General features: G+C 54.6%; 1 protein-coding gene across 2 annotated transcripts; it reads right to left on the bottom strand.

The window, feature by feature from the left end:
- Nucleotides 1-84: 84 nt before the first annotated feature.
- Slc8b1 (solute carrier family 8 member B1) lies at nt 85-22,125 on the bottom strand. Of its 2 annotated transcripts, XM_028878782.2 has the most exons (17): nt 22,015-22,125; nt 21,574-21,721; nt 19,934-20,166; nt 13,426-13,578; nt 13,290-13,342; nt 12,693-12,750; nt 12,482-12,587; nt 12,237-12,404; nt 11,410-11,517; nt 9,151-9,210; nt 8,868-8,998; nt 7,916-8,057; nt 6,301-6,422; nt 4,018-4,171; nt 3,069-3,149; nt 2,472-2,539; nt 85-1,005 (listed from the first exon to the last, which is right to left on the bottom strand). In XM_028878782.2, exons 3-17 carry the CDS (start codon nt 20,087-20,089, stop codon nt 808-810), a joined length of 1,758 nt encoding a protein of 585 aa, XP_028734615.1. In that variant the 5' UTR covers nt 20,090-20,166; nt 21,574-21,721; nt 22,015-22,125; the 3' UTR covers nt 85-807. The 2 variants fall into 2 exon arrangements, with proteins under 2 accessions (XP_028734615.1, XP_037054557.1); XM_037198662.1 differs by lacking the exon at nt 21,574-21,721 and having other exon boundaries at nt 22,015-22,119.
- Between the last annotated feature and the right edge of the window lie 2,493 nt (nt 22,126-24,618).

Below are 24,618 nucleotides of genomic sequence, written 5' to 3'. Positions count from 1 at the left end.
TTTTTTTTTTCTTCCGAGACAGGGTTTCTCTGTGTAGCTTTGGCGCCTTTCCTGGAACTCACTTGGTAGCCCAGACTGGCCTCGAACTCACAGAGATCCGCCTGCCTCTGCCTCCCAAGTGCTGGGATTAAAGGCGTGCGCCACCACCGCCCGGCTGTGAGTGGCATTTTTAAAAGGCTGGTCACACCACTTGTAAGAAGCCCCTGTGGAGGGGCCCTCCCCCTGGCTCCCCTTGAGGTAGGCACAGGACCCAGGCTGGCTCCTGTTTTGTAGGTTGGGGAGCCAGAGTTCTGAACACAAAGTTCTAGAAGAGTCCAGATGTGGCACAGTCCAATGTGGCAGCCCCTCGGTGGGCAGGGCCCAGGTGGTTCTGAGCCAACTGGCTCCGTCGGTACCGCGGACAACCGTTAACTTGACCTGTTTCCTGTGACTGTAACACTGACGTGGGAGGCTGAGAAACCACAGGCTGGGTCCGTTCAGCCAGCACTGGTGCGGGACTCACTGACACTGTGGACCGTGGGAGAGCCTAAGAGGGAGGCACAGGGCCGCCCAGAGCCCAGCACTGATGGGGGCCGACAGGCTGCCCTCTCCGGGGCCTCTGCGGTCATCCAAAGTCCGGTCCTGGCCACCTCCCAATCCCCACACTAAGGCTGTTGGGTGCCGGCAGTCAGGACCTTCCGGTCCACACGGAGCTCTGCTCTGGCAGTGACAGACCACCTTCTCCGGAGCTGCGTGGGCTCCCCCTCCAGTTCTCCCATCGGGAGGCTAAGGGAATCACCCCTAAACCACCAGGCCCAGCAGCTTCAGTCAGACCCTCTTCAAGTGAATCACCCCAAACTCCGTGAGGAGGACCACGACAAGGAAAGTGGCGTAGAAGAGGAGCAGGCAGAGGCCGTATGCCTTGCTGAGCTGGAAGCACTGAAGTGGGACGGAGACCAGAGAGAAGACAAGGCTGAGCCCCAGGGCGCTGGCCAGCACCCACACCAGCAGTCCATCTGGCTCCAGCTGTGGGGAGAGCAGGAGAGGTTGTTCAGTACCCTCTGAGCCACGGGCACCACGCGGGGGTATTGGGTCCCGGGCACACAGCTATGGGTTCTGCGTGTGGAACAGCAAGGCTCCGTTTTCGTAGTCACTTCAGACTCCAAAGCGGAAGGGACCTTATCTACCAGCTTCCACTTGGGCCTTCCTGGGCTTCTCTTCCTGGCCTCCCGTGCTGGCGTGGCCACGCCCTATTTTTGCAGTGCTGGAGACTCAAACCCAGGGCTTCGTGCATGTTAGGCAAACACCCTGCTAAAACGGAGCCACATCCTCCAATCACCCCAACACCTTTGGGACCACAGTTCTTTGCTCTGTAGCCTAGACTGGCTTTGAGCTTGGGGCGATCCTCCTGCCTCAGTCTCCCAAGTGTTGGGATTACAAGCGTGCACCACCACCTCTGGTTCGGGCTGCATTTTTATATACTGACTTCCGTGGTGTAGCTGAAGACATGTTCCTACATCAAGACACTGGACAGGCAGGATGCAGGGAGCAAGCATATCGGGTGTGTGTGTGGGTGTGTGTGAACCTAGGGTGGGTATGAAGTGTTCATTAGACACATCTTTCAACCCTTCTGTGTTTGGAGAGTCAAAGGAACAGCAGTTGGGTGGATGTGTGCACGTGTGTTTTGCACAAATGTTTAGCTCCAAGTTCAGTGAGCATAGGAGGTCACCCAGTATCCACCTTCAGCTTCTGGGTATGCACAGGTCTGCATAGCTGTACACACGTGCACACACAGAGCAGATTCTGGGGCCAGAGGTGCAGTGGTGGTACGATAACGCATGCTTAGCATGTGTGAGCCATAGACTTGAGTCCCCAGGTCTCTACAAGTTGCAGATCCCCAGAGAGTCCACTCCCCAAAACACACGTCATGTCCCCGACGTCTCAGTAAAGTCTTAGCACTCACAAGAACCCAGGCCAGCCTGTGTGTTTAAGAGCCCTCCCTTAGAGCCGGGCAATGGTAGCCCATGCCTTTAATCCCAGCACTCAGGAGGCGGAGGCAGGTGAATTTCTGTGAGTTCGAGACCAGCCTGGTCTACAGAGCCAGTTCCAGGACAGCCAGGGCTACACAGAGAAACCCTGTCACAAAAAACCCAAAACAAACAAAAAACCAAACAAACCCAAAAACAACAAAAAGAGCCCTCCCTTGATATGATGGGCTCCACCTTCTGGGGCACATCTCTCTTCTCCCAGCAACTCCCCGCGTGTCTAACTTCTAGCTTCGGTCCTCACCCCATGCATGCTTATCCAGGAAGCTGGGGTACGCCATCGCTCCAATTCACTGGCAAAGCTGAACAGGACCAAAGAAGCCTCCGGCCACCCGCCCCTTCCATGCAAGCTGCGGCTTGGTTACTTTGCTCACAGGGAAAGTCCAACCCCCATGCAAGATCCTTTCAAGCCATCACATAAGCCGTCCCTCCGGACGGCTGGCTCACCTTCACCTCCGCAGCATGATTCCGGGCGATCTGCAGCAAGCAGCCCAGCCCCACGCCCACCAGGATGTCTGCAGCCGCCAGTTCAGGAAGCTTCGCTGGAGCCCAGTGCCCAACCTTGCAGCCCTCCCCCACAGCTGTTCAACCCCTAGCCCCGGGCTCAGAGGACCCCCTCAGCACATGGCTTTTTTTTTTTTTTTACTGTCTACACCCAGGGCCCCCCACTCAGGGCACCTGATGCTAATGCCTCTCAGAGAATGGGTGTCAAGAGCCTATTCTGCACTCGGCTTGAGAATGAAATGGGGTGTCAGAAATGCCTGGCACCTGTGATGGGGAAACTGAGGCTAGGTAACCACACCCCTGTGCCTTACATAAGCTGAGGTAGAGCCAAGGCCATCCTTATAGATCATTCCAGGTGGATTCCTTCCTACTAACCTGAGCGTTAGGTTCTCACAAGAGCCCTGCAAGGCTAGAATCTCAATTCCCCCATCAACAAATGCAAAGGTGAAGCCCTAGGTCCCTGGCCAGTCCCCCCAGGGTGGCACTCAGAGCCCACCTGTGACTCTCAGAGCTGGGGACACCACGCCCCACAAAGGATACTGAAAATGATGCCACCAAAACAGGCGGAGAATGCCATCCGGGGGTAGCCCTGGCGGGCCAGTGTGAAATCTGAGAACGCATCTGCACGGAGAGAGAGAGTAGGCAGTGAGGGGCAGGCTCCTGTTTATACAACTAGTCAGACAATAACCACTGATAAACGCCCTCTGGGGGACCCGGCACCCACTAAGATACCCTTCACCCTAATTCCATGTCCCCCACTCTTTCTCACTGGAGCAACCTTAGAGGTGATAGTACTCGACCCCGCCAGCCCTCCCAGCACCTTGGTGTGCTTTCGGCAAGATCTCAAAGGCCTGGGCGAAAGGACAGCTGGGTTCTAGGCTCCTAGCTCCATGCTAGAATGTTCCTGTTAAGTGGGTAACCTGGTTCACCACGACCAAGTCGCTGTGGCTGGACAAGTGCTACAGGTGTGTATGCGTGACAGCCTGTGTGTCACCCCCCACACACACATGTACATTAAACATGGTTGGCTGTAATGGATTTCACGTCCTGCCTGAACTCTGGGGAGCCGTGGAGCCTTTCAGCATCAAACTCGGAAGGCCTTTATAGAATATTCCAGTCCCATAGCTAGGCAGTGGTGGCGCACGCCTTTAATCCCAGCACTTGGGAGGCAGAGGCAGGCGGATCTCTGTGAGTTCCAAGCCAGCCTGGGCTACAGAGCGAGATCCGGGACAGCCACCAAAACTATACAGAGAAACCCTGTCTCGAAAAACCAAAGAAAAAAGAAAAGAATATTCCAGCCCAGGGATGGTTTAGTGACCCCCTACACACACACACACACACACACACACACACACACACACACAGAGTGATAGTCACTCAAAAATGTCAGTGGGCACCCCATTGGTACAGAGGACACACACCCTGGATGTCCTCTACAGATATGACTGTGGCTAGGGAGGGGAAGCGCCACCCCACAGCCCCAAATCACCTCCAATGCTGTTCCCCCAGGCCAGGAGGGTGAGTCCTAGCACAGTGTTGCTCAGACGGAAGACCACGCCCAGGGACCGCAAGATGTTCACCACCTCAGTGGCAGCCGCGTTGATCCACAAGGCGCTGGTCAGGAAGCCCAGAAAAGCAAAGAGCTGGGAAGGGAATGGGGATCCTGATAGGACCCCAGCCGGTCCCCAGCGGGACACAGCCTCGGGTCCTTATCTGTAAGCTGGGTAGCATGCACCTACAACCCAGGCCGGGGTGCGACCCAGTGCCAGAGTGCTTGCCTGTCAATACTCAAGACTTACGAGCTTGCAGTGGGTTTATTAATCCTTTTTACACAGTAAGTAGTCAATACAAGGTTGGCTCAGTGCTATTTGGTGGAGGGAGACCCTTTACTTATTATTATTAATTTATTTTATTTTTTTTTGGACAGAGAGTCTCACGAAGCACAGATGGGTGTCAAACTCCCTACATGACGGATTATGACCCTGAACATGTGATCCTCCAGCCTCTGCTCCCAAGTACTGGGATTAAAAGCACACACTACCATACCTGGCTTTCCACATTTAAAAAAATTTTTTTTTATTTACTTATTTTGTGTGTGCATGCGTGTGTGTGTAGAGGAGTTCATGACACAGTGAAAATGTGGAGGTCACTCGCTTCACCGTGTGGCGTCTGAGGATACAGCTCACGTCATCAGACTCGTTGTTGGCACGTGTCTTTACTCACTGAGCCATCTTGCCAGGCCTAACTTTCCCCCCTACTAATAACTATTAAAAAGTGAAAAACTTGAGCTGGGTGGTGGCGGTGGCGCACACCTTTAATCCCAGGACTTGAGAGGCAGAGGCAGGTGAATCTCTGTAAGTTTGAGGCCAGCCTGATCTACATAGTGAGTTCCAGGCTAGCCAGGGCTATGTTGACCCTGTGTCTGGGTGAGAAAAAAAAAATTAAAAATTTGTCAGGCAGGTTGGTTCACACCTTGAATCCCAGCCCTCAGGAGGCAGAGGCAGGTAGATCTGTATGAGATCTGGGTTTGAGACTAGCCTGCTCTACATAGTGAGACCCTGTCTCAAAAATTTTAAAAAGTGGCCGGGCGGTGGTGGCGCACGCCTTTAATCCCAGCACTCGGGAGGCAGAGGCAGGCGGATCTTTGTGAGTTCGAGGCCAGCCTGGGCTACCAAGTGAGTTCCAGGAAAGGCGCAAAGCTACACAGAGAAACCCTGTCTCGAAAAACAAAAACAAAAACACAAAAAAAAAAAAAAAATTTTAAAAAGTGAAAAACTTGGGGCCTGGGGACATGGCTCAGTTGGTCAAGTGCTCACTGAGCATGTGCAAAGCCCTGGGGTTTGATTCCCAGCACCACCTGTTCTCAGGACTTGGGAGGTGGAGGCAGGAGGATCAGAAAAGTCCCAGTTCCTCTCTGCCCACGTAGCAAGTTTGAGACCAAGCCTGGGCTACAACAGACCGTATCTCAAAATATTGAAACAAGTGAGTTTCAGTACAGCTTTGGGGAAAATAAATCTCCGGACAAACCACCTGAACTTCACAGAGTCCTGGAGGCGGGAAAGAGTGGACAGAGAAATGCTGGACGGTAAGACTACAGACTGCTCTTTCAGAAAACAGCCCCAAGTTCCTCAGAAAGCCAAACGCACATTCGCCATGGACCCAGTGACTCCACTCCCAGGAACGTACACCAGCCCAGTGTGCTTGAAACCCTGAGTTTCAAGTTACAAGCACTGTGAAACACAAACAAAACTGGTGTGAGGACACACACCTGATCCTGCACTAGGGATTGGAGGCAGGGGGATCATGAGTTCAAGGTCATTCTGGGCTGTATAAGGCTTTGTATCAAAAAGAAAAAAAAAAAATAGGGGCTGGAAGAGTTGGCTCTGCAGTTAACAGCACTTGCTGTTCTTGCGGAGGATCTGGGTCAGTTTCTGGTGCCCACATTAGGTGGCCCGTAACCATAGGTAACTCCCATTCCAGGGGATCCAGCGCCCTCTTATGGCCTCTTAGGGTACCGCGCACACACATGGTGTGCAGATACACATGCAAGCCAGACACTGATGCACAGAATGTAGCAAACAAAAATAAAAACAAAACGTGAAAACTGAAAAGTGTGTGAGTGATATCTCAATAAAATAAGCCCATTCCACTCACAGTAAAACTGAACAGGCCAACAACTTGGGGTTCAGCTCTCCTTCAAGGTAGACATTACGGTCATCAAACCACCCCAGGAACACACCCAGGCCGCCCGTCCGAGGCCTCCAATCCTTACCCAGTGCAGTCTAGGGGGCTCTCGGTTAGATGTGGCAAAGAAGGTCACTGAGGCCAGGGCTGTGCCCACGATCACCACCACAGCCCAGACAGGAAGGAGGCCGCCGATCTCATAGACGCCATCTGTGGGACAAGAAAGGGAGCTGGGACCCCCCCAGCCTTGGCTCCCCACTTCCTCCTACCCCTCCCCACAGTGATACAGGCTTTGAGTAAGTTCAGAAGTTCAGAAAGGAGAGGGGCCGCATGCTGAGGTCCGTAGACAGTGTGCTTAGCATGCACGATGCCCGGGCTCCTTCTCCAGCATCATATAAAAACCAGACACGGTGGTGCCCGTCTGTCATCTAGTACTCACACTGGGGAGACGGAGGCATTCCTCCTCCGCTAGGTAGTGAGTTCAAGGCCAGCCTGGGCTACATCCCGAGACTATCTAAAATCTAAAAAGTGAGAGCTGGGGCTGTAGCAAAGGCATGTTTACATTTAGCTGTGTGAAGCCCTGGGTTCCATCCTAGAGAAAGCCCCAGTGGTTGTGAAGCAAGCTCCAGGCTTGTCCTGGTGGGAAGCAGGGCCACAACTCCCTCCGGGACAAAGGCGGCAAGGGCCCAGGCTCCCAGGCATCCTCACTGCCCTTCCTTCTAACGCCCCCTACACACACACACACACACACACACACACACACACACATCCTTCTATAAACCGGGCACACACTCACACAACATGGCTTTGGCTTCAGCCCTGGCATGAAAATCACATATGATCACCCACGCCTTTGCCTCAGACTCCCACCTCACCAACCTTGGGTTGACGGGAGATGCCAGAGGACAGAGAAATGAGCAGTGTGAGTACCTCACCTCAGAAAACAAGGAAAAAAAATGGATAGAACTAGAAAACGCCTGGCGAGTCTTTGTGTTCCTCAGCTAGAAGGCGGCAGAAATGTAATGGCCATTCTGGGGCCGGTGGGGAAAAGCCAGTGTGGTGGGGGCCAGCAAGTCACTCTGAGGGCAAAGGAGGGCTCCGGGATCACAGAAACTAAAAGCCACCTCTGGGCTCAGGCAGCTGATCCTTCTGGCCCAGATCTCAAAGATGAAGCTGGAGTTTGATGTGAAATTTCCCATTCTGTATTTTTTTTAAAGACTTTTTTTTTTTTTTTTAAAGTTTCACCGTATAGCTAGCCCCGGCTATCCTGGAACTCACTATGTAGATCAGGCTGGCCTCAAACTCAGAGATCCGCCTGCCTCTGCCTCCCGAGTGCTGGGATTGATTAAAGGAGTTTGCTGCCATGCCTAGCCTTGTTCTCTAATTTTTTTTTTTTTTGGTAGCAGTATAGTACTGGACATGAAATCCAGCACCTCAGCTGCTAGGCAAGTGCTCCATCTCTGAGCCCTGCCCATCCCCCAGCCCTCCTCGGTCTTTGATGGGAGACAAGATAGGCAGAGGGCTGGACTTGGCCGAGGACCCCCTGTTTACAGCCCCACCCGCAGGCGGCAGGACTGGACCACCGATAAAGAAGTTCCTTGTTGGATAAGCACGCCCAAGAGTCTAGTCTGAAGAGGCTCTGTCTGGGGCAGGAGGAGGAGGAGGAGGAGGAAGGAAGGAAGCAGTGGGGGAGGGGTACTCACAGGCCCCCGACTGCAGCGTCAGGACCAGGACCAGGGGGCTGACGACCAGCTGCAGACAGTTGAGTGGCCGCTTCCAATTCCGGTCATCCTTGTCGGGGTCCACAACAGGTACTGTGAGCAGCAGCAAGAACTCCACAGGCAACTGGGGTGGGGGGTGGGGGGTGGGGAGGCACGGGAGTGGGAGGTGTCAGCTGGAGAGGGGGGTGCATCAGGAGCTCCCCCCCGTTCTGGAGTGCTCTGTTGCTGCAGAGCACCCACAAGAGGGCTCAGCTCCACGCCTGCATGCATGATGTACCCATCTCTGCTTCCACCTCCTCGGCGGCGCCAAGATTAGAGGCATGCCCACCACACCTCATTTACGTAGTGTGGGGATGGGACCCAGGGCTTCCTGCATACCTAACATTAGGCAAGTGTTCCACCAACGAGCTATTGCCCCCCGCCCCCCAATCCCATCTTATACTGAAGGAACCGGGCTCGGATGATGTCATAGACACAGGGGTACACAATCATAGTTTGTCCTTTATTCCTGAGATAACACGGGCTAAAATCTGCCCAGGACACTGCTGGGTTCCCTGTCCCCAGCAGACACTTTTTTTTTCTTTTTCCCTTCTCTATAGAGGGTAGAGAGCCCTGGGTCAGGTCACCAGCCATGCCTGCGGACTCAATTTCCCTACTGCATCCCAGGCTGGCCATCAAAGGGCCTTTCGGTGGACTCCAGCTAAGAGGCTGCAGTGGCCAGGGATGGTGGTGCACGCCTTTAGCCTCAACACTCAGGAGGCAGAGGCAGGTGGATCTCTATGAGTTCAAGGTCAGCTTGGTCTACATTGCCAGGCCAGCCGGTACTACACAGGAAGACCCTGTCTCAAAAAAACAAACTAAAAAAAAAAAAAAACATTCCCACACTATATGACAGTCACAAGGCCAGGAGCCTGGATCCTGGGACCCCTCTTACCTTGACCACCTTCAGGAGCTTGCACGACATGGACTGCGTCCTCCACTTCCTGTAGTCCAAGGGGTTCAGGGCTTGGATCAGGATCTGGGCAGTGGTCTCCTGACCCAGCAACAGAGGCCGGTATTCATCTCCTGTGTGTACCATACAGGGGAGGTGTGGCCATGCTTGGCTCATCTAGGGAGGCCTATTCCTCTGCCCTGCCAGCCCAGCAGAGGGTCCCTGAACCCAGCCCCAGCGACTCCTGGTGTCCTTATCCCCATGGGCCCAGAGCCTGGGGCCTCACCATAGTCATAGCTGTTGGTGTTGGAAGACACCTGGTCCTCTTCTGAATCAGTCAGCATCTCTGTAGAAAACAGGGGCGAGGTGGGCATGGTTAACACACCCTGTGACATCCCAGAACCCTCTGGAACCATGCTGGGTGGGGATGGGGGTCACCTCTGGGACAGGACAGAGTTAATATGCAAACGCCCAGACCCTCCCTCCCTCCCCTCCTCTTTATCCCCCTCCTTCCCTGGCAGAGTCTCACATAGCCAGGCTGACCCTGAACTTCTTCCAGGCCTTGTCGCCGTAGCGCCGGGATAATAGGCGCCCATCACGGTGCCTGCTTTATGCAGGGCTGGCGAAGGAACCTAGACCCTGTGCATGCCAGACACACACTCTGCCGGGGCCCTTCATTTTCGCTATCTCGGCCATGGCTACACTCACTCGGAAATCCCTACACTGTGGGAACATGACTCACAGAGCATCCCCCAACATCAGGCAGTGGCAATGCCCAGTCCGATACCCACAGGCGGGGTGAGTGCCTGGTGGCTCCAGCGGTTTTCTCTTTTCTTTTTCTTGCTATGTATCCCAGGCTATCCTGGGACTTTAAAAAAATTAGCCAGGCAGTAATGGCACACACCTTTAATCCCAGCACTCGAGAGGCAGAGGCAGGCGGATCTCTGTGAGTCTGAGGCCAGCCTGGTCTACAGAGTGAGTTTCAGGACAGCCAGGGCTACACAGAGAAACCCTGTCTGGAAAATAACAACAACAAAAATATATTTATTTATCGTGTGTGCACACATGCACATGCACATGTGAAGAACCCATGTGGAGGTCAGAGGGCAACTAACAGGAGGAGGTTTTCTCCTTCCAATATGAGGATGCTGGGGAATCGAACTCGGATCATCTGCTTTGGTGGCAAGCATCTTTATTTCCCGAACCATCTTGCTGGCCCTGCTTCTGCCTCCCCCGTGCTGGGTTCCAGCTGTGTCCCAGCACACCCAACACATTACGATGCTTTTTGTTTTGTCTAGAACATTCCCCTAAGGTCCCAGCGCTCACTAGACCTGGAACCCGTGAAGAGAAGAAGCCTCAGAGGAAAGCGCTGCCACCCCCCACCAGACAAGGACAGGTCCAGTCTTCTCTCTGCCTCTCTGTGACCTCGGCCTCTCTCAGAATCGCTTGTCCCTCCCCACCCCAACCTGCCAAGCTTCCATGTATCTACAGACACAGCAGTGGGGCAGCTTGCTTAGGGAGAGGAGGGGGAAATCCCGGCTGCCTTCCTGTAGGAGGGCCCTCAGACCCTGCTCTGTGACAGAAATGAGACAGTGCTGCCCTCTGCAGGCTGGCAGCCACACAGACAGGCTTTATGCAGACTGGTAACAGAACAGCTTGCAGGCTCCCCGGGGTGACCTTCGAGGTCTGGGTCTACAGCCCGGTGTTGGGGTGCTGGTTGTACCTCCCTCCTGCTCCTTGGCCTTGGGAGGACTTGGTTTCTCCCTGGGTCTGTTTCCTCTCTAAGAAAAGTGAAATAAGAGTCCCCATACGGGGATGGAGAGATGGCTCAGAGGTTAAGAGCACTGTCTGCTCTTCCAGAGGTCCTGAGTTCAATTCCCAGCAACCACATGGTGGCTCACAACCATCTGTAATGAACTCTGGCGCCCTCTTCTGGCCTGCAGGCATACATGCAGGCAGAACACTGTATACATAATAAATAAATAAATCTTAAAAATAAAAAAAAAAGTGTCCCCATACCAAAGAAGTGTCACCGAGGGGACAGAATCCGATAACATGCCTGACATGCAGCAAACACCCAAATCCTGTGAGCTCCTTGTGTCTGTGTGTCCTGTGGGTATTTGTGAGTGCATCTGTTTGTATACTATGTGTGTGCACACGCGTGCATGTGTTTTCTATAGATCCTGTTTCGCACGCTGTGCATTTCTGGGTATTGTGTATGTGTTATGTATGTGTGTGTGTGTGTGTGTGTGTATCGGGGAGGTGCACTTGTGTGTATGTGTGCACCTGTGCTCTGTACATGTGCCTAGAGGGTTCATCTGGAGTCTTCCTGAGGACAGAGGCACACTCAGCTTGCACTGATGTGACCAGCGGTGACCCTGGACGAGAGCGTTCTGAGGCTCAAAGCACACACCAGGGGATAGACACGGCCTGGGCAGGGTGGAAACCGCATGGGAAGGAGACAGACGGACAGGAGACAGACACGAGGCAGCAGGGAAGGACAGAGGAGCCCCGTCCCTTCTGTCCCCTTGTGGAGGTTCCTCACCTGGTGTCTCAGGCATGGAGTGGATCAAAGACGTGCTCCGCTGCCGCTGGTAGACCCAAGTGCAGAGGATGACCGTGACCACGTAGAACACATAGAGGCCCAGGTAACCTGCAGGCAGAGGGGCAGACCCTCATCAGCTGGCGTCCAGGCAGCAGGTGCCAGCCTAACCCTGTCCTGGTGGGTGAGTGGCCATCTCCGTGAGTCTCCACACCCTTTTCTTGCCATTCTAGGCTCACCTTCCCTGCCTATCTCCTTTGAAAAACCCCTCCATCAGAGAAGGAAGCACAGGTGAACACTAACACCCTTAACACCACCACCCCCAACCCCCACCCCCACCCCAGTGGGCTACTCCCGCGGAGGAAGTCAGAGCAACAGGCAAGTCTGGCATGTGGTCCCGGATATCCTCCTGCTGGGCTAACTTGTCTCTGGCCTATTCCCTTCCATGGCTAGAATGAGTTTTGGGTAGCTCCAGCTCAAGACGCTTGCCAGGTTCTCATTTACCCCTTCCCTACCCCCACCCCCACCCCCATTACCAGGGAAACGGGGAGTAACGGCCCCCTCCGTGGCTTGTCCCTGGGCCTCGTGTCCCTTCCTGGCTTCCCCGACTGACCCTCACATTGCTCTCTTAATCAGAATTGGCCTTGGCCGAGTTCACTGTGAGGCCCCTGGGGGTGACGATCACATCTGAAAGCCTCCAGGTTCTCCCCCCACCCCCCCTCTTGTTTATCATTTGCTGGCTTGAGAAGAGTTTTGTCACTTTGCATCAAATCAACCTCCCTGTCCCCCGGACACTTCCAGAGACTTCCAGAGCGCCCCGGACTGCTCACCCAGCGCCCACGCCAGCGTGATCCTGCCGAGATAGAGCGCAGTGAAGGTTAGGAACACAGCCACCATGTAGAAAGCGATGTCCCTGAGGAAGGGCCTGGAGGCAGCCATGAAGGGATGCAGGATGGTGATGCCTCCGGCCACCACGGTGGTGACCAGCACCCCTGCGCCTGGAAGACAGCAGAGCTGAGCTCAGGAGCGGGCATGGCCCCCCAATACCTCGACACCCCAATAGAACTGTGCTCACCAAACAGAGCCCCAATGGCCAGGCCAGCAGTGCGTGGGTCCGAGAAAGCCACAAGGGCGCTGAAGATATCCGGGGCGCCGTTCCCAAAGGCCAAGAAGGTGACACCATGGAGGAGTATGTCAAGGGGGTTCCATGCAGATCACAGCCGCCACCTTGTGCCGCCACCTCCCTCGACCGCCCTTTTCCCACAGGGAGCTGGGTCGAAGGATACTGCCACGTTGTGGGAGAGCTTGAGATTGGTGGAGATGGCTGATAAATTGGGACAGAAGCTGGAAGAAGAAGAGCCAACAGTCAGGGTCTGCAGGGAGGGGATTCCGCTAGTCAAGTGCCTGTCTCGTAAACATGAGGACCTGAGTTCAATCCCCGGGTCCTATGTGAAAAAAAGCTGGGCATGGTAGCATGTCTGTAATCCCCAGTGCTGGGGAGGCAGGGGTTCACTGACCAGCCAGTCTAGCCCAATCAGTGAGAGACCCTGTCTCAAAAACCAGAATTCTTAGCCGGGCGGTGGTGGCGCACGCCTTTAATCCCAGCACTCGGGAGGCAGAGGCAGGCGGATCTCTGTGAGTTTGAGGCCAGCCTGGTCTACAGAGTTGAGTTCTAGGAAAGGCACAAAGCTACACAGAGAAACCCTATCCTGAAAAAAAACCAAAAAAGAGACTGGACCTCTGGTCTCTGTCAACACAGGCCACACACGGCCAACAATGAGCCTGCTCACAGTGACTGGCCCCTGCCCCATCATTTCCCCCAAAACCTCTCAGGATTGCATTTTCCCATCTGGAAGCTGGACATGAGCCAAGGCCACACTCACAACTTGGCTGCGGTGACTCCCAGGATCAGAAAGAGGTAAAGAAGCCAGAAAACCTGGTGGGAACCAGAAAGGGAGACAGAGTTACATCCCACCGGCGACACCTGCCCGTGACCAGGTCCCCAGGGCACAGACTCACATAGAGAGTGATGGCCAGAGGGAGGAGGGGAGGGGAGAAGTGACAGAAGATGCCCTCGAGGTAGTCCAGGTAGCCCCCCTCACTGCGGCAGTCGGGATTCATCCTGATAAAGTCGCAGCGGTCAGAAGTGTTCAGGGTACACACGGCTCGGCACTGCAAAAGGGGGAGGCCAGGGATATGGGTGACAGAGCCACCAAGGGGGGGACCAGATCCGATCCAGCTAAGCAGTTGAACATACTCTCCCGTCAGCCCGTCCCTAACTCCCAAAGGTAGCCAGTGGACGTTTTGTTTTGTTTTGTTTTTCGAGACAGGGTTTCTCTGTGTAGCTTTGCGCCTTTCCTGGAACTTGCTTTGGAGACCAGGCTGGCCTCGAACTCACAGAGATCCGCCTGGCTCTGTCTCCCGAGTGCTGGGATTAAAGGCGTGCACCACCACCGCCCGGCTACTGGACATTTTTGTTTTAAAAAATAAATTTAACCAAAAAAAAAAAAAAAAAAAAAAAATTAAAAAAAGCCGGGCGGTGGTGGCGCACGCCTTTAGTCCCAGCACTTGGGAGGCAGAGCCAGGCGGATCTCTGTGAGTTCGAGGCCAGCCTGGGCTACCAAGTGAGTTCCAGGAAAGGCGCAAAGCTACACAGAGAAACCCTGTCTCGAAAAACCAAAAAAAAAAAAAAAAAAAAAAAAAAAAAAAAAATTAAAAAAGAAAAAAAAAAAAATAAATTTATAGGCCAGCAAGATGTCTCCACAGGTGAAGGTGCCAGCTGAGCACCAAGCCCGATGACCCCAGTTTGATCTCCAGGTCCCGTGTGGTGGAAATGACTCCGAAAGTTGTCCTCTGACCTCCACATTCATGCCCCACCCCCGACATGCACGTGAAATAAACAGATCGATAAACATAATAAATTCAACTTAGCGCAGTCATTCACGAATACACGTTGGTTTCACAATAGAATAACGTGGACGGAGAGATGGCTCAGCGATTAAAGAGCATCTATTGCTCTTGCAGGACTTGAACTGAGTTCCCAGCACCTACCCTGGTGGCCCATGTGATTCCTCTGGCCTGCTAGGGCACCCGCACCCGTGTGCACACACCCACACAGAGACACAGAATTGAAAATAATCAAAATAAATGCTGAGAAAAGCAATAGATAAAGACGAATAAGTCTGTTATAAGCCCCGCCCACCATCTCACTTCCACCAATCCCACACTAGCACATCTTTATGGAGACTTTCCCTTTTCTTTAAGTTAGCATGTAATGTACGGTCTACCACTCGGCTAGTTTTACAGAAATCAGGATAGCTTGAATCTCGTCTCTGTAATTTGCTTCATCTATGACTCATCAACATCACATATGCATAGCATCAATAAAGATAAAACAGTGACTTCAGCACACTGGGCAGTTGTTGGGAGACTTCAAACAAACACAGGGGTCCTGTGCAGTAGGAACAAGGGTCGAGCCATGGTAGGGAAACCTAGACAACACTGAAGGGTCAGACAGACAGACAGACAGACAGACACTCTGTAGCTGTTCCCCTTCCTTTATTTTATTTTGGTTTTTCGAGACAGGGTTTCTCTGTGTCGCCCTGGCTGTCCTGGAACTCGCTCTGTAGACCAGGCTGGCCTCGAACTCACAAAGATCGGCCTGCCTCTGCCTCCCAAGTGCTGGGATTACAGAGGCACATCTTGGACCCCAGGCCTGGGCGAAGCCACTGTTTGCCCCCTGGCCCCACCTCACTGTGGCCCTTCTGATAACAACAGTGTTCTCGAGCTCCTAGGCTCCCTCAGGGACCGACTGACTTGGCCCACAGTGAACTTCCCAGCACATGACTCCCAGCACGGGTCAGAAGATTTCGTCAGTGAAAAGCCCTGGAAGTGAAAGTGCTGAGTGGTGTCCTGAGGCCTGAGCTGTGGCCTCTAGAAGCCGGGACGAGAGAGAGAGAGAGAGAGAGAGAGAGAGAGAGAGAGAGAGAGAGAGAGAGAGAGAGAGAGAATCTCACAGTGCGAGGTGTGCTAGAGAGGCGTGCGGGATGCCATTACAGGAACGAACGGAGGAGGACAGGAAGGGACGCAGCCAGAGAGCAGGGCTGGTGGTGGCTGCCCCTGTGACCCCGGGAGCCCCAGCCTTGGGCAGGGATCAGAAGTGGACCACCACCTCACCTCTGTCACCAGTGGGGAATGCTGGGAGAATTTTGGGTGATAGGGTCCTATGGAGCGCAGGCTGGCCCTGGAACGTGCTGCGTGCTGGGGAAAACCTGGGACTTCTGATCTTCCTCCCTGCACCCTCCCTAGACATGAGGATCCAGGCAAGCAACACCATGGTTTGTTTATGCAGTGCTAGAGAGGGGAGCCCTGGCCCTCGTGCGCCCTGCGAGAGCACTCTGCAAAGCACTCTATCAGTGAGCCTCCTCCCGGGCCCAGCTCAGAGTCCAAAAGCACCCCACTGTGGGCACACTGAGTTGGTCACACCCCACCCCCAGCTTGTCAACAGTGGGTCTGCTACAATGGGGCATCACCCTCCCTGGACACAAGAGCCTGGGGTAGCCGGGGGCGGAGGTGGGGCACGCCTTTAATCCCAGCACTTGGGAGGCAGAGGCGGGTGGTTCGAGGCCAGCCTGGGCTACAGAGTGAGATCCAGGACAGGCACCAAAGCTACAGAGAGAAACCCTGTCTCGAAAAAACAAACAAAATACAAGGGGCCTGGGAAATAGCTTAGTGGATCTTACTCCGTGAGTGAGAAACTGAGGCACAGAGAAGGGAAGGGACACGCCCCCACCCACCCTCCTCCTGTAACCTGTGTGCAGCCCCAGCCAGGTGTGTTTCCCCCAGCTCTGCCTGACAGTGGCCGGCTGCAGCACAGTGACCCTTCCTCTAGGTCCCTGTCTCTTGCTTCTGCTCCCTCACCTCCATCCTTAGGGCGGGGGTGGGGGATGGGGGTGGGGCAGGGGGACAGGACTGGGGGTGGGACACACACATGACAGTGATGAGGACACACTGGGGCTGACACGTGGGGAGACACTCACTCCCAGCAGAATGAGTCAGCGAGGCCAGTCCTCTGAAGGTGGCCTCCTGCCATGTGGCCTGGCCCGCCCCGCCCAGCCCCTGCCAGAGCTGGATATTCCTCCCTCCCCCAGGCCCAGCCTTCTCCCAGTCTGCTCACACTCAGTAGAGCGCAGCGGAGGTGGCGCCACTCTGAGTCTGGCCTAGGGGGACAGCCCACCACCCCACAGCCCTTCCACCACCCTCGTCCCCGAGGCTCCACTTTGGCCCAGGAGAACTCAGAGGACACTCTGGGCTCCAGGGTCAGGCACCGGCCGCCCCGGGGAACCACACAGATGACACTAAACGCTAAACCCATGGGGGCGGCAGGGGGGGCGGGGGGGGGGCGGTGTGTCACTTGGAATTCTGGGAAGTCACATGCCCTTCTGAAAGACATCCAAGTTCTAATGCGAAAACAACCTCCTGGCCAGCAGAACCCACAACCCACCCCCCACCCCGGGGGCCAGACAAGTGACAAACTGAATGTGGTCTGGGACCACAGTCTCTCCCTGTAGCCAGCAGGGCTATTGTGAAGGACAGCAAAAGCTGGGCCGATAAGGAGACGGACCGAGGGTAAGGAGTCCCTGAGTGTCCATCCAGCTGTGTGACCTCTGCTAAAGCACTTGCTGTCTCTGGACTCTGGTTTCCTCACTCAGAGTGCTCTGGCCACTGTCACCTTGGGGCCATTTGTCCCTACATGCTCTCTTCCTTCCCCTCTGCGGTCCAAGGGAGGCTGAGGATCTCCGAGCCCTCCTGACTCCAGGAAGAGGCCAATCAAACAGCTAGGAAGGCCAGCAGCAGTCAGGAAAGCCCTGCTCTTTTGTCCTGCTGGGAGCTCCCCCAAAGTGCCAGCCCAGGCACCTGAATAGACGCAGATAGGCAGACAGACCTGCAAAGACATAGACAGATGTGCGCGCACATGTGTGGATGCACACGCACACATACACACACACGCACACACACACACATACACACACACACAGACACACACACACAGACACACACACACACACACCAGCTACCAGCATGGCAGCTCATGCCTGTAATCCCACCCAGAACTCAGGAACATTACTATGAGATGAAGGCTAGCCTGGGCTCCAGCGGTGTGAGTTCCCGTATAAAACACAACCGAACGTTTGGTGAATGAAGGCAGACTGCAGGGGAACATACGCTGGGGGTGACAGAGCTCAGAGTCAAGTCTCCCTCCGGCAGAGGAGCCGAGGGAGTCTGTCGGGGGAGACGCCGGGCTTCAGAGGGAGGTTTGATTTGTCACAAGGGAGCCCTGGGGCCCCTTGATTCACGGCCAACTTCACACCCTTGACCTCAGAGTCTCCATCTAGTCCCGGGACCAAGGCCGCCCACCACACAGGATGGTGTAAAAGAGCACAGTGACTCGGACAAATCCCTCAGCACAGACGGAACCACCAGGATTCCCGCCTGGGAAGTAGCAGCCGCCAGTGGTATACACCCAGGAGTTGCAGACTTGCCCACCCATCTGTAAAATGGGCTCAATTGCCCAGCTACAATTTTTAGAGGGTGAAGTGCAGCCCGTAAACTTGGTGTGGGTGGCGACACTCTCGGTGCCGATGGCGTGAGGATGCGATTTCTACCAGAGAAAATGCAGGCGCCGAGGCTTGGCACAGTGGGTAGAATTGCGTGCCTAGTGTGCCTGAGGCCCTGGGTTCGACCCACAGGTCCATATTGAAGCTCTCACTCCGGGGGCGAAGGCAGGAGGAAGTTACTCTCCACTTCGTAGTGAGTACTACGAGGCCAGCCTGGGAAACCCTGTCTCCAACAAAGGAAAGAAAGCGCTTGGGTGGATGGCTCAGCGGTTAGAGCTGCTCATCCTGCAAGCGTGGGTGGGGCCTGGAGTACGGCTCCCTAGAGACCACGTAAATACTGGGCGGGTTGTGAAAACCACCTGTAATTCCAGCCTTAGAAGGAAGAGGGGCTCCCCCAGAGCAAGCTGGCTAACTGGGCTAGCCGAATCGGCGAGCTCCGGGTTTGACTGAGAGAGCCTGGCTCCGCGAGGACAGTGGAAGAACAAGCCATACTGTTGTCCACCTCAGCCTTCCGCAGGCTCGAGAACATGTGCTCAGGGAAGCTTTAGGTTTTGGGTTTTTTTTTTTTTTGGTTTTTTGAGACAGGGTTTCTCTGTGTAGTTTTGGAGCCTGTCCTGGAACTCACTCTGTAGACCAGGCTGGCCTCGAACTCACAGAGATCCACCTGCCTCTGCCTCCCGAGTGCTGGGATTAAAGGTGTGCGCCACCACTGCCGGGCTTCAGGGAAGCTTTGTAAGCAGCACCCACCACGTGTAAGCCTCCACACCTGCAAACACGTGTGCATGCACATACGTCACACTGCACATACATCATCACACTACACACGCACCACACACACACACGCACACGCACACGCACACACGCCCGCCCACAGCAAAAGGAAAATAAAGTACAAGCGTGTGTGTGTGTGTGTGTGTGTGCGCGTGTGTGTCTGTGTGTGTGTGTGTGCACGCGCGCGCGCGTGTGTCCCAGTTCTCCCAGAGCAACGCCTGCCTTACACTCCCCTGTGGCCACTCCTCCCTGTCCCTGCAGCTGTCCATCTGCCTGTGTCCAGCCCCGGTGCCCATCCCTCCTCCCCCTTCCCCAGAGGTCCCCAGTCAAATATCTGTTCAATTCCTTGGCACTAGGGTCCCCCTCAACGGACCGGGTTGGACCCACGGCAACATCCATCCCTCATGCCCGCCTGCTCCTGCCTGCTCGCCCCCTGACCTTCCTGCGCCTCCCAATGCACCACCATGTTCCCAGGCTCCCAGCCTGGAGGCTGTGGGAGCTCTGCCTCCCTGCACTGGCCTCTCAGCGACCACTCTCTTCCCTCTCAATCCGTCCTCCTATAGCAGCCAGGGAGATCCCTGGAAGGGAGTCATAAATCAGATGTTGACATCCCTCTGCTTAACACCCTCCCCTGGCTCCCGATTCTCACCTCCCAGCCTCGGTCCACAGATCTCTTATAATCCGGCCGGCGTTACCTCTCTGTCCCCCCCTGGCTTAACCTTACACACACTGTTTCAGGCCTCATTGCTGTGGGGGAACACACTAAGCGTGAACCTGCCTCGGGGCCTTTGCCCTTGTCCCCTAGCCTCTCCCCCAGATGTCTGTCTGCCGGTCTGTGCAAATGGCTTCCTTCCTTCCAAGCGACTTGTTCGAGGAACAGGTCTGCCGCAGACCACCAGCCTGAAGTAACTGAGAACCCACTCACATCCTCTCCACACAGGGTTACTGTCTACATGGCTCACTGCTCATCTGAAATCATCTGACTTCATCTCACTATCAGCTCCATCAGGAGGAGCTCCTGAAGATCCCAGAGTCCAGCTCCGTCAGCGCTGACACATAGCAGATGGGTAATCATTAGCTGGCAACACAACAGAGACCCCACCCAACAACCCACCTTCCTGCCCTTCCCGGGTACTCACGTCTGCCATGGCCGTCTGGTTGACACCTGGGGCCCAAAACTGGATGTGCTCATGGGCCTTGGTGGATGGCTCTCTGGCCCCAGATGCCATCTCCATTATCAGAGGCATACAGAGGAAGCCAGGTGCCCAGCGCAGATCCAGCCATCTGCCTGCCATCGGGGGGGGGGGGGCCCAAGGGGCCGGACCGGCGCCCTCGGTTTGCTTCAGTTACAAAGAGCTGGCCACTCCAGTGCCTGCAGGGGGAGAGGAGGGGAGGGGAGGGGAGGGGGATATTATCTCTGCAGGCCCCAGGGGAGGAGCCCAGAGACCTTGTCAAAGCCCAGTCCCTCTCCTCAATATGGAGGCCCCATTCCCAAGGGAGTTTCCTTAGCCCTCCTGGGGCTGCATCTAAGCCTCTTATTCTGGAGTGCCCCACCCACCAGGTGTCTCCCTGAGGCCTGCCCCTCACCAGGATATCAGGCCTGGAAGATGCCTAGGGAGCAAGCCAGACAGCTAAATAAGATCAGTAAGGGAAATGGCCAATTTCCCTAAGAACAAAGAACTCAGACTTTGGAGTTTGTTTTTTTTTTTCTTTCCCTTTTGGGTAGGGCATCAGGGACCCCAGGGCCTTATGTATGCTTATGTATGCTAGGTAAGCTCTGTAGCATTGGACTATAATCTCCAGCCTTGTTGATTTTTTTTTTTTTTTTTTTTTTTTTTTTGAGCCAGGCCAGCCTGGAATTCACTATGTAGCCCAGGCTGTCCTGGAGCTAGTGACAATCCTCTTGCTTCCGGTTTGAAAGCATTAGGATTACATGTGTGAACCATGTCCAGCTTCTACCCTCCTCCTCCTCCTCCTCTTTATTTTGAGACAGGCTTCCCTAAGTTTGCCAGGCTGACCTGGAACTCATGCTTCTCTTGCCTCAAGCCTCCTCAGCAGCTGAGATTTCAATGTGCACCAGCCACTGGGTTCCAGCCTAAAAAAACATACTTCCGAGGTGGACTTGGCTGTGGCCACCAGGCCCAAACCCAGAGAGGTCAGTGCCTCATACCTCACAACCTCTTTGGACGTCCTGCCATGCGCCCAGCATGTTACACCAGGGGCCTGCCTCATTTGATCCCTACACGGGGAAACTGAGGCACGGTGAAGTGATGTCCCTCTCCTTCCTCACAGTCAGCAGAAGTGACACACACACCACATGGCCGGCCCTCTTTGGGGCGTTCAGAGGGCTGGGGGCAGAAGTTCAGCCGGCTGCCCAGGGTCATGCGGCAAGAAAGAAAGCCACAGAGCCAACAGTTCTAGGATGGGGAAATTGAGGCCCAGAGGGAAGTGTGTTACTCAAAGCCGCCTAAACTGCCTGGGACCAGCCGCAGCCGCCGAGTTGGGTGCGGCTGCAGCACAATCCACTTCCCTCCCGTCAGAGGGGAAAGGGCTTCATCTTTCTCTCCAAGCAGAAAACTGGCTCCAAGTCTTAAACAAGCCGCCTCGCATGTTTTGTGTATTTTATTTTTGCCATCAGGGAGGCAGAGGCCATCCGATTTTTTTTTTTTTGGAGGGGGTGTGATTCTTTGCACAAGCCTTTCTCAATCTCCCTTGGGATGGGGAAGGAGGACAGGAAGGGACCCCAAAGGAGGGGAAGGGATCCCAGATGCTTCCTCACCTGTTGACAGGAAGGGAGCCTCTGGTTCTAGCTACTCCACTTGGCACGGACACAGAGTGGAAAAACACACAGCCTTCCAGTTCCGTCTCTACGTTTTCTATGTGGGCAGCCTGGGAGCAGTCTGGGCAGCCGGCCTCTGAGTCCGCATCTGTGAAATGGACACGGGCGCTGACCCAGGGGGCAGGCAAACACCCGTGTCCCCAACACAGGTCTCCTCTCCACTGTCCACCAATTTCTTTTACTCATTTCCCAGTGAGCACCTATTGAGCGCCTCCAGCATGCTGGCACCGGTGTGGAGCGCCGGTGAGGTGGGCAGACTTGACGGCGAGGGATGGGGATGGGAAACCGGGCAGAGTTCTCTGGTTTAGGGTCCCAGGTGGAACCCGGGTGGAGAAGTTGAAGTTGGGGTGACGGGTGCTGGGGCTGCGAGGCTCCTCTTACCTCGGGCGGGGCCAGGATCCCCAAGCTCGGAGCCTTGTTCCAGCCGGATGGCCCGCGCGACACGACCTTCCGCCCCTAGAGCCGGGGCCAGGAGCAGCCGAGCCACGCCCCCACAAGCCCCGTCCCGCCTACTTCCCTGCCGGGCCACGCCCCAGCCCTCTTTTTCCCGCCTAAGACACGCCCTTCAAGGCTCGCCCCGCCCCGGTTCTTAAAGACACAGGCTCCCGGGGATGGGCTGTCTGTCCCTGTTAGTCCACCTTGATTTCTGTCCCCAACCTGTCACTTCTGCTTTCAGGGAAAAGCTGTGAAGAAAGCACGTGGATGATAGACGTCAGGAGGCCCGAGGGAAGTCTGAGGGAGAAGCGTGAAGATTCTGTTCTTGAGGGTGGGGTGGAAGGGTGAGAGCCGTGGTAATGAGATGGGATTAGAGGGATCTGGGGGAAACAGAGCTGGGTGGTGTGTGCCTGTAGTCCTGGCACTCTGGAAGCAGAGGCAGGGGGATTGTGAGCTTAAGACAGGCCTGAGCATCACAGCAAGACAATGTCTCAATATGATAACGATGATGATGATGGTGGTGAGGACGGTAATAGTGATGATGGTGGTGATGATGAAGAGGATGGTGATGGTAATGATTCCAAAAGACTCCAGAGAGAAAAGGGCTCCTTCTGTCTGCAAGCACTGGATCTGAGGTGTCCCCCGAGGTTCCTCTGCCTGCCCCTCTACAGCATCCCTTCAGTGCTGGGCACACCCTAAGCCACTGAGCTGCACACCCCAGCCTAGGCGAATATAGCAAACATCAAGATGGGCAGTGGGATAGCCCTGAAAGTTCAGCTACTTAGGAGGCTGGCAAGATGAAAACACATTCAAAGCCTGCCTGGGTTCCAGGGCAAGGGTGCCCTCGGCATTTAGTAAAACCTTTTCCCAGAAAGCAAAGTAAAAAGAGGGTTGGGGTGAAGTGGGGAATTCAGGGGTACAGCGCTTGATGAGTGTTCTCAGAGCCATAGGATGAATCCCCTGAGTCTGATCCCTGAAACCCACTTAGGGATGGGAGAACCTATTCCTGGAAGTTGCTCTCTGACCTCCATATGGACACCATGGTGTGTGTATGTGTGTGTGTGCGCGTGCGTGCGTGCGTGCATGTGCATGTGCCAGCATGCAGCTCCTGTCTGTGGTCTCTTATGGATTAACCCCAAATCAACAGGGGTGGGTGTAGTTTAGTTGGACAGCATCCTTGAAGCCCTGGGTTTGATCCTCAGTATTACATGAGCCTGGCATGCTGGTGCACAGCGGTGACCCCAGCACTCAGAAGGTGGAGGGAGAAGACTGGGACAGACACACGTCACATAAACAAATGTATCAAGTAAGTAAGCTGTGTGTAGCACAGTGACCACACAGCGACCGGAGTGGTGAGAGTTTAACAGGTGGAACTGCTAGGACCCACATTGTTGATACCACTGTTCTTTTTCGCTTTGTTTCGAGACAGGATCTCACTCTGTATTCCTAGCTATCCCCGAAACAGCCCTGTAGACCAGGCTGACTTCAAACTCAGAGACCCGCCTTCCTCTGCCTCCCTAGTGCTGGGATTAAAGGCGTGCACCACCAAGCCCAACCATTATTAACACAATTCTTGAGTATATAGGACTTGCCTCAGTGTGTCACACATCACAAAAGAACAGGAGAGAGTATTGAACTCCTTCCCTGGAAAGGGACGATTGCCTGTGTGTATCAGTTAGCTATTGCTGCATAACAACCATCCCCAAAGTCAGAACTCTAATACACCCGCATCTTGATAGACGTCTAAATGCCTGAGAGTCATAATTTGGGGAGAGGCCTGGTATAAAGGTTCTGGCTCAAGTCCTTCTTATGTTTGTGTCTCCAGCCTGAGGGAAGCTGGTAGACATTTGCCTTTCTCTGTGTAGCCTCTGTGGACCAGGCTTTTGCCTTTTGGGCCACTAACCAGCTCCCAAATTATGACACAGAGACTTATTACTAGTTCTGAATGCTTGGCCTAGCTTTGGCATGTTTCTGGCTGGCTCTGTTTTTTTGTTTGTTTGTTTGTTTTGTTTTTCGAGACAGGGTTTCTCTGTGTAGCTTTGCACCTTTTCTGGAACTCACTTTGGAGACCAGGCTGGCCTCGAACTCACAGAGATCCACCTGGCTTTGCCTCCCGAGTGCTGGGATTAAAGGCGTGCGCCGCCGCCGCCGCCGCCGCCGCCGCCGCCGCCGCCGCCGCCGCCACCACCACCCGGCTCTGGCTGGCTCTTTTAACTTAAATTAACCTGTTTCTCTTTAGCTACCTTTTACCTCAGGGCTTATTACCTTTCTTCTATATCTTACTTTCACTGTTTCTCTATACCTGGCTGGCAGGTGTCTCCCTCATTCTCCTCTTCCTTCTCTTGTTCCTCCCGTTCTTCTTTTTCATTCTCTCAAGCCTAGATTTCCCTCCTTTCTATTCTCTCTGCCCACCAGCCCCACCGATCCTTTCTCTGCCTAGCTATTGGTCGTTCAGCTCTTTATTGGACCAATCAGGTGCCTTAGGCAGGCAAGGTGAAACACACGCAACCCATCTTTGCTTAACTAAACAAAGGCGGCATGAACAAAAGC

The sequence above is a fragment of the Peromyscus leucopus genome, chromosome 23, assembly GCF_004664715.2.
Source record: "Peromyscus leucopus breed LL Stock chromosome 23, UCI_PerLeu_2.1, whole genome shotgun sequence".
Taxonomy (NCBI): Eukaryota; Metazoa; Chordata; class Mammalia; order Rodentia; family Cricetidae; genus Peromyscus; species Peromyscus leucopus.
This window is presented reverse-complemented; position numbering and strand designations above follow the sequence as displayed.

Coding starts and splice junctions, on each gene's coding strand:
- Slc8b1 (XM_028878782.2), bottom strand. CDS start 20,089: ATGGCAGGCAGATGGCTGGATCTGCGCTGGGCACCTGGCTTCCTCTGT. Junction 9,211..11,409: donor CTCCATGCCTGAGACACCAG/GTGAGGAACCTC, acceptor TGTTTTCTACAG/AGATGCTGACTGATTCAGAA. Junction 1,006..2,471: donor ATCATGCTGCGGAGGTGAAG/GTGAGCCAGCCG, acceptor CTCTCCCCACAG/CTGGAGCCAGATGGACTGCT.